This window comes from Populus nigra, chromosome 15 (genome assembly GCF_951802175.1).
Source record: "Populus nigra chromosome 15, ddPopNigr1.1, whole genome shotgun sequence".
Taxonomy (NCBI): Eukaryota; Viridiplantae; Streptophyta; class Magnoliopsida; order Malpighiales; family Salicaceae; genus Populus; species Populus nigra.
In genome coordinates this window covers 9,622,148-9,631,571 of record NC_084866.1, presented here as the reverse complement: position 1 = coordinate 9,631,571, position 9,424 = coordinate 9,622,148, and the positions used below count along the sequence as shown (strand labels likewise).

At 36.0% G+C, this 9,424-nt stretch overlaps 1 protein-coding gene across 2 annotated transcripts; it reads left to right on the top strand.

Moving 5' to 3' along the window:
• The first annotated feature begins 57 nt into the window (after nt 1-57).
• On the top strand, nt 58-9,353 carry LOC133673664 (protein tesmin/TSO1-like CXC 5). 2 transcript variants are annotated; one of them, XM_062094508.1, is made up of 9 exons: nt 58-843; nt 1,539-1,640; nt 2,194-2,371; nt 3,325-3,684; nt 4,019-4,122; nt 4,197-4,291; nt 6,971-7,390; nt 8,074-8,363; nt 8,867-9,353. In XM_062094508.1, exons 1-8 carry the CDS (start codon nt 548-550, stop codon nt 8,319-8,321), a joined length of 1,803 nt encoding a protein of 600 aa, XP_061950492.1. In that variant the 5' UTR covers nt 58-547; the 3' UTR covers nt 8,322-8,363; nt 8,867-9,353. The 2 variants fall into 2 exon arrangements, with proteins under 2 accessions (XP_061950492.1, XP_061950490.1); XM_062094506.1 differs by lacking the exon at nt 8,867-9,353 and having other exon boundaries at nt 8,074-8,710.
• Nucleotides 9,354-9,424: the final 71 nt, after the last annotated feature.

Sequence of the window (9,424 nt, the reverse complement as noted above, 5' to 3'; positions counted from 1 at the left end):
CGTCAGATTAGAAACAAAACGGAAATCCAACCATTGAATAAAGAAGAAAATTGAATTTCAAAATCACTTGAGAGAGAGGGAGGAGAGACACTCGAAACGAGAGAAGAAGAAGAAGAAGAAGAAGAAGAGAAAAACAACACCGCCAGCCAAACCAAAACCGAAAACAAAAGCAGAGCACAAAACAAAAACACTCCTTTGCTAACCTACAGTTGCTTTTTTTTTTTATATATAATAATTACACTCAAAACCGCGCCTTTTCGTTCTCTCTCTAGCCCCCCCCGCTCTTCGGTTTTGGATCAAAGTTATCAGTTATTCTCTTTTTTGTCCAGTTTTGGTTTAAATTTCCTGTTGGGATTTATTTTGAGCTGATTAATTTCACATTTGTTAAGTAATTGTGTTTTCTGGATTATTTATTTTCATGTTTTTGGATCTGAAGGTTTGAGGATTTTTCGAATTTGTGTAATTATTGAGAGGGAAATTCTGTGGATTCATTTTTTTTTGTTAAAGAATCTGGGAAGGGGTGATTTGGGGGAAAAATTGAATTAAGATGGGGGAAAGTGAGGGAAGCGAATTCCCTCCAAAAAAGCAGCAGCAGCAATCGGAGAATGCATATTTTCAGACCAAGAAGCTAGCCAGACAGCTCGATTTTACACAGGGTGTACTTCCTGACCATCCTCAATCGCAGCCGTCGCCACTGCAGAAGCCGCCCCTCTTGGTTCCCCCGGCGGCTGCGCAGAGCCAGCCCCAGCCCCACCCACAATCCCAACTGCAACTGCAGCCACAGGTGGCTGAGATTCAAGTGGTACCGCAACAGCAGACGCAGCAGCAGCCAGTCAGGGCTGTGTAAGTTACAATTTGTAATTTTTGAAAAGAAAAAATTGCTTTCTGAGATGGTATGTGTAGCTTACTAAATTTGCAATTTTCTTGGAATAATTGATTATGGAATTTTACCAATCTGCGGGCTTAATTGAAATTTTTGTTTGAAAGTTTTGATTTTGGACTTGCAAAGTTTTCATATTTGCTAATTTTGGAGGGTTCTTATCACTGCTCTTTCTCTCATCAATTCAATTTTGGATTTTTCATTTTTTTTGTTTCAATTGTTGTTAATGAATTAGAAACCATAAAAATTTTCCATTTTTGTGGAGGTTTTCAAATTTTTTTCCAAGGAGACAATTTGCTTGCTTAGGTTTCTTAAAAGAAAGGAACTCTTTTTTCCCTTTGAATAATGAAAAAAAGAGACAGTCTTGTAAATGTGATTCCTCACTAGGGTAGTTGTTTTCCCTTTCCTATTGATGAAGATTTTTTGGTGTGTTTATTTTCAAACTGAGATGCATTTGGTGAATAATTGCCCTAAACATGAAGTTGAGAGAAGTTTTGGTAGAGACAGACACGAAATTAGTTACTTTGCAACTGTTTTCATTGTTGAAAACTCTGCATTGATCAAGACACACAATTAGTTTGCCATTATGACATTCTTTCAAATTTTCATCCATTTATTTCTTTCCTAAGAGTCTAAGACTGCTCCCCCCCATGTTCAGGAAACCAGAATCACCAAAATCAATACCGAACACTGAATTGAAAGATGGCACTCCAAAGAAGCAAAGACAGTGTAACTGTAAACACTCACGGTGCTTAAAGCTGTAAGTACATCATCGTCGTAGTAATGTTTCATAGTGTGATGATATTGAGTTATGCTTTAGAGTCAGCTTTACTGTTTCGTTTCTGATGAAATTTAATTCAAATACATTTTGGTACTACTTAATTTGGTCGTAGGATTTAGTGCTTGTTTGCTTTTCTATTTAAGAATTTTAAAAATGGAGTTACATGTGTCGATTTGTTATAGGGTTTTATTTCAACATAAAAAGAAACAATTGAATTCCTTTTCCACTCTTATATCCAGTAAGTACACGTTTTAAGTGCAACACTGAAGGTCTGGTACTGCTCGTCTCATGCCATATGCTTGAAATGATTTTCATACATTTAAACAATGCCTAGGAAGCTTGCTTAAATCATTTTAAACATACTGTGCCTGCTTTCTGTGTTTCAGTTGCACGATATCCTAGCATTCTGTATAATGGGTTTCGGGTTTGCTTTGACTTTCCTGGTTTTCTGGGAATTTTATGTCAATTCTTGTTCTGCAGTGGTTGGTACAAGATATTTGCTGATATATAATTTTTTTCATGTCTGGAGCAGTTACTGTGAGTGTTTTGCCTCTGGAACATACTGTGATGGGTGCAATTGTGTTAATTGTTATAACAATGTTGAAAATGAAGCTGCCAGGCGGGAAGCTGTTGAAGCTACTTTAGAGCGTAATCCAAATGCATTCAGGCCAAAAATTGCAAGCAGCCCACATGGAACACGGGATTGTCGGGTATGTTGGTTATGCCTATGTAGACTGCTTTTCAGCTGAATGCTTTTATGAAGTTTATTAACCAATATCAAATCATGATGTTGTTTTTTTTTTTTTTAATTTAGTTAAAAAAATAGAAACAATTGTTATGGTATTCTCAACATTTACTTCACAAGGGAGTCTTTGTCATGTATAGCCATTTCTTTACCTTTGTTTTTCCTCTCTTCTTTTTGGAACCAGAGCTCTTTCCCATTTTTTGATGGAATTTAAATGACAATTTTTTTGTCTGAAGCTATGGTTAGGTTGTATTTTTTATTTTGAAGATTTGGAGTGGTGGTTGTCTTTTTCCCTTGCTTGTGCATGAAAGTGTTACCACTACTTGAGATGTGATATGATTTTCAATAATAACAAAATAATATTCCTTTTATCATTTTCCTTTTGCCTTGAATGACATTTTCAGTATGTAATACCAAATAATCAAGTCTTGGACAGTGGGAAAATAATTGGGGGTTCAAATTTTGACATTAGAAGAGACAGGAGGGCTCTTGACATTGGAAGAGATTGTAGGGATCTTATATTCTCTCTCTTCGTTTCCCATTCTCCATTTCGATGGATGACTTATTCTTTATTTTGTTATTCTGTTCATTTTTCATTATTAATAAAATTTTCTTCTATCAAAATATTCAGTAGATATCAAATCTTTTTCCTATGAATTTTATCTGAAATAAATCCTCATATGCTGAACTTTGTAACGTGGAATTTCTTTTTATGTATGTGGAATTTATTCATTTAGAAAATTAGCACAACACCATTATGATAGACACATAGGTAATAATTAATTTCTTCTTGCTTGTTACTGTTGAATTTAAAGGAATTACCTTTGCTTGGAATTCAATTGAGTTCTTTTTTTTATGAGATAACACTGTTTTCTGGTGTTGTTGACCATCATATGAAATTGTTGGAAACAATTGCAGGAAGAAACTGGGGACGGATTGGTGTTTGTAAAGCACAATAAGGGATGCCACTGCAAGAAATCTGGATGTCTCAAAAAGTACTGTGAATGCTTCCAAGCCAATATTCTTTGTTCTGAAAATTGTAAATGCATGGACTGCAAGAACTTTGAAGGAAGTGAAGAGAGACAGGCACTCTTTCATGGTGACCACGGCAACAACATGGCATATATTCAACAGGCTGCGAATGCTGCAATAACAGGGGCTATTGGATCATCTGGTTATGCTTCCCCTCCAGTATCTAGGAAGAGAAAAGGTCAGGAGCTTTTCTTTGGGCAGACAGTCAAGGATCAATCATTTGACAGGCTTGGACATTTTCAACAGGTAAATGTCCTCTTAGCATATTTGTTTAATTTGGTTTCAAAGATAATTTTTTTTATTGCTACTATGATTTTTTAAAGCTACCTGATCTTAGCTGTTTACAATTTGATGCATAAAATAAGCTAGTATTTGTAGAGTCAAATCAGAAAGAAGAAGAAAGACATAATCATAAAACTTGCTTCTGTCAGTCTTCTGTATCTTTGAGTCATGGTTCACATTTGCAAAATCCATCCACATTGCTGTTTGTTAGATCCGTTGATTTATTACCACATCATCTTATTTGGGTCTGATTTCACAACACATGACAGTGTTACTGTGTAATTTTTGTGTTCATCAGGGAAGCCATACCAGGCCTCCTGCACCCTCCTCTTCATTGCCCTCCAATCCTGTTGCTCGTGCTGGTAATGCTATAACATTGGGCCCTTCAAAAATCACATACAGGTATAGTGGCTATATTCATGAAAACATTACCAATTTTATTGTCTTCAAAACTAAGCTTCATGTCATGATTGCAGGTCTCTCTTGGCAGACATCATCCAACCACAAGACTTAAAAGAACTTTGCTCAGTTTTGGTGGTTCTGTCCGGAGAAGCTGCCAAGATGTTTTCAGGTATAACAATGCTCCTATATGTCCAAAAAAAAGTTTTTTCTGGTTCAGAATGTTTAAGCACAACTTTTCATTATGCTTCTATATTGCATCTCTTCATTTGCATGCCTGAATGACTGCCTGTGGCCATATATCTTTGATGAAAATATCAGAATAGCTCAAAATTGTTTCTCATGGTTTATCTATTAGAACTCTTGATCATGTTTTCCAACTCCTGACTTGTTCTAAAAAGTTGATGCCTTAATTTGGTTGACATTTGCTAAGTGTAGAATGCAGAACATCTGCATGGGTGAGTTTGGATATGCCAGTTGCTTATATGCATTACTAGAAAGAAAGTTAATTCGACAAGGAATGGGTTTCATGATGATCCTACAACTCCCTAATTTTAGCATCCATGGGCACCTGTATTGTGCATTACTTACATGCAAGGTTGTCAAAAACATTTTTTTGACATGACATGGAAAATACAATGTAAACTCGGATCGTAAAATCATAAATAATTTTTTTTAACTAATTATATATCGACAATTTCAGCCAAGAAATTAAATTACATTAGAATTTAATGAAGAGAGTCATCAACATTATAATCAATGAGTGATCTAAATAAAATGAGAGAGATAGATAGTATGAATCAAGAAATTAATGACATGGAGAAATACAGTGTCTCAAAACAAAACTTCCCAATACATGGGGGAATCATTAAATGGTAGAAAGTACATAAGAACCTGGTGACAACTTGGTTGTTCCCATCACAAGAAGTCTCGATGGACCCCTTTTGGGTTGCAAGCCAACGAGCCTAAATTACTAATTAACTAACATAAGTCTAATAATGAAATAAATCCCTAGACAATGTCTAATGTGCCAGAACAAACTCAAAATAAAAATAATTATTCAACTTTAAATAAATAAATAAATAAAATAGGATAATAAAAACAAAGTTTTCATGCTAAAATTCCTTCATGTAACTTGAATCTTCAATTTTCACACATTCTTGGCAGATTTTAATCTTGATTTCAAACACATTCTCTTTCGTCTGGATGAATTACTGGGCCTACCATATATGGTTGGAAAGCTTGAGATGTCTAGTTTCCAGCTTAACTTGAATTCTAACAACATTCCACCTGTAGCTCCAATATGTCCCAAATAGTACACTAAGTTCTAGTTTGATAAATTTGATAAGATTTGTCTAGTAACTTCGACCCTCTGAAATAATATGTTCCCGAACTCCATTTGACCTGAAAATTTACCACAATATAGTTTCATGTGTCCAGTTTTTCCCTGTAAAATCTCAGCTTGATCCAATATATGGTTTGAGAGATATGTTCAATCTCATAAAACTGATTAGCAAACATTTTAAGGTCAAATTCAGACCTGACTTGATTCATATCACAAATTTAGTAAACTCGTAAAATTGGACCGGGTTTACCGATTTTCCACGAATCAAGTCCGATTTTACTGGTTTTCAAGTTTTTAGTTTGATTTTGCACGTAGATACATGTTGATTTGTAAAATTGTATGATTTTACGCGTCAACTCATGATTTTGACAACAATGCTTACATGTATTGTGGAACAAGCGAAAGCATTTTATCATTGTGAGGCTTATGTGAAGTTTTATACGAATAATTTAGTCATTCCAAAAACATCAATATGATATAAATTTCAGCATTCAGTACATGTTTCCTTCTCTATGAAGTTATTGAGAGTTCATGATTTGCATCAATGTCGAACTGAGCTGGCCTGGGAAGAGAGGAAGCTTACTAGGGTCCAGAAGATGGTTTTTGCTTCTTGGTTTGGGAAGAGGAAAGGAAATTTGTTATGAGATTGATAGTCCCACTAAACTGGGGAATATGAAGATAGTCCTACCCTTCAGAATTTAAACATTAAGTGTCTGCTCTTTATTTCTTAAAAGGATAAGTGCAGAAAAGAAATATAGAAATGCCTCATGTTTTTAGCTTTCTGAGCTTTCTCTAACAAGTCAGTGATATAACTTCCTGGATCTTGCTCTCTTTAAAACTAGAACCCCTCATTTTCATACAGGGGTCTCCATTATCCACTCGCAACAAAATATCATCTTCCATGTCTGCATTCCTCTTGATATTCCATGTAATAGTTTATTCCCATTCTGCATCCCTTCTTGGCCTCCAAGAGCTTTCTGAGATGCTTGCAGCCATGCCAGCTTAGTTTCTTTTGACTGCGTATTTTCTGAACTGATTAGATTATCTATCATTTCTATGTCCAGTTTGGTTTGCTTTATCTCTCTGAGCTGACTATGCTCTCAGGGTTAGCTTGTGCTATATAAACCTCTGTCTGAGATTTTCAAGAAGTTTGTTTGCTAGAGGAAGAGGGCGGGGACTTTATGTGATTTATCACATTTCCTCCACCATGTGACAAGAAGTCAGCTTCATATTTGTAACTATTTGCAATTTTTTTATGGTATACCAAGCACCGCTAACTAAATAGATATAAGAAGATGCCCAACTATTTATCCATTGTAAATATTTTTATGCTCTGTAGCCTTTCCTTTTCTCGAAAAATAAAGAGTGAATTGAATAGAACTATATCTGATCTGACAAAAGGGCGTTCCTTTTCATTATTTAAATGTTAAAAAAATAAAAATAAAATGTGAGTACTACAAACAATATCTAATGAATGGGCCTCCTTTAATATTTTTGTATGCCCAGACCAAAGAAATTCAATGGAAAAGCGAGTAGAAGATCAAAGAGAAACTTTGCTTGCTTCATCTACTCAAGAAAGGTTGCAGAGCCACAAGGAATCCAATGCTGATAAAATTGTTGCTAATGATTGTTCTAGTGCAAACCATGCTGATAAAGTAGGTCCTGATGATTCCAGCTCGGATGGTGCTGATATGCCAAAAGGAAGACCAATGTCTCCTGGGACCTTGGAATTGATGTGCGATGAACAAGATACGATGCTTATGGCAGCTGCTTCCCCCAATGGGTTGATGGGCCATGGCTGCAACACTTCTTCACAGCTGCCTTGTGGACAAGGCATGGCAGAGGCTCATGCAGAGCAAGAAAGAATTGTTTTAACGAAGTTTCGAGATTGCCTTAATAGGCTCATCACATTCGGGGAAATAAAAGGCAAGTTTCTCTTTCCTTTCTCCAATTTTTTACACTAATGGTTCTAGAAATGGAAACTGCCAGGTCTGGTATTTTGAGATGATAAACTCACGTTTAATGATAAGAGACTAGTATGTCCTAATATGCATTGCCAATATGCCAATTTTATTAAAAATTTTCCCTGAAACAAACATTGCTTTTTAACTCCTTTTGTTTGTGTAGTTTGACATTATATTGCCCTAATTGAAGTTGGAAATGGTTGTTTTCTTATAGCGTATGCTAGACAAATTATCTCTTTGCAATCAGAAAGTTGCATTTACTAGAATTTCTACATTAGGAGGCACATTGGTCCTAGGGTTACACATTGGGAAATAGCCCTCTTCCACCCCATACAATCATTCTCCGTTGGCTTTGAAATTTGAACTGAGGACCTCCATAGTTGGAACAGGAAGATCAAACCATTGGAGTGTGCTCTTGTGTATGTGCATTAACTACAATCAGCTACTGTAATTACATATACCACTTGTTACGTGATTCTCATTTTCCGCTCAATCAATTGTGATTGTTTTAAGTTTTCTTATTGCAACTTGCAAGGGCTGTCTTTAGTTGCTCAATTGTAAGGTGACATGGATTTCAAATTCTCAGTTGTTGTGATCTACGCTATTCTGATTAGTGAAATAATGACACGATTTAAATTTCAACAGAAACAAAGTGTTCATCATTAGCCAGAACTGAGTTGGGGAATCAAAAAGACCCACCCAGCAATGGTATAGCAAATACCAGAACTGGAACTGGGAGTCAACGAGGGCCCTTTAGCAACGGGGTTGTTAAAGTTGTTCCACCAACTGCCAAACCAACCCAGATGGTTACTTCTATGGTTTCCACCTCTGGCAGTGATCTTCAAAAAATCCCAGGCCTCCCACAAAATGGAGATAACAAACTGAAGTCTTGAAAAGAACTGCAAGGATATTTCAGCTCTGAAGACTGGCCCGAGGTATGCTACAGAATTTCTATAATACTACTACAATGCCCATTCTGGCTTCGATGCTGATGCAGTCTCTACGTAGTATTGGGCCTTGGTGTTGGAACTGACCAGGAATGAATTTATTTCTCACGTAATTAATATATCACATAGTAGTGTTTCTGCTTCAACCATAATTCAACTGGTGTAAATTTCTGAGCCTTACAATTGCACAGGATATGGTTTAATATTATTACTTGCAGTTACCATCATAGATTGTATCTTTAGATACTAGGAATTTTCTTGTTCTTTTCACATTGTTAAAAACAAAGAGCAATTTAACGAGTTCTCATGGAATATGAAATTTCAAGTTTGACCCATTAATTGCCTGCAGAAATTCTTTTATTACTTGTGTAATGATACTGTTCCTACTTGCTGATTGTCTTTGCAATCTAGATGCTACATTCAATACCTAGGTAGATGGAGTTGCCCTTGTCAATACATTAAATTTGATAATTTTGCCTGTCAATTGGTAGCATTGTTTCTCGTCTGTGATTCTACTTTTGGCACTTGCTGATGCTGCACACAAGTTAGACACACCGGGGGCAAAATACTGATAAATTTGGCCTAAACCCGGAAATTGTTGCGCCCGATATGAAATTTCGCAGTCAATCAGCCAAGGTATGCTAAGCTCGTGTCAATATAGGCCATAAAGAAGTATGCATATGAACGTATATTTTCTACAGACATTGGATCTCAACTTTTCTATATTTGACTCCGATTTTCAACAAATTCTCTTCCCTAAGCTATGAGCTGCGTTTTCAATGATTATACACTGGCTGATAACTAGATTTATTGCCAGTGCTATTCTGTGGCCCTGGATATGATTTTGGCATCAAATTGGTTGCCGATGATGTTCCCTTGTTTTAAACAACAGAACCAGATCTGAATGCTCGAGTAACATTTCTTTTTCATGGGCAGTTGTCCTGTACAAATGTTGAAGATGGAAATAGTTTTGTTCTAGTGACACTGCAGCTTAACTTTTTTTTTTTTTAGATTCATGACTGGACCTGCATGGTTTGGACACGAAAAGG

What these genes read in the sequence shown, in the direction of transcription:
- LOC133673664 (XM_062094508.1), top strand. Translation starts at nt 548, where the DNA reads ATGGGGGAAAGTGAGGGAAGCGAATTCCCTCCAAAAAAGCAGCAGCAG. An exon ending in AGCTGCCAAGATGTTTTCAG is followed by an intron (nt 4,292 to 6,970) that starts GTATAACAATGC and finishes TTGTATGCCCAG; the next exon opens with ACCAAAGAAATTCAATGGAA. An exon ending in CACATTCGGGGAAATAAAAG is followed by an intron (nt 7,391 to 8,073) that starts GCAAGTTTCTCT and finishes AAATTTCAACAG; the next exon opens with AAACAAAGTGTTCATCATTA.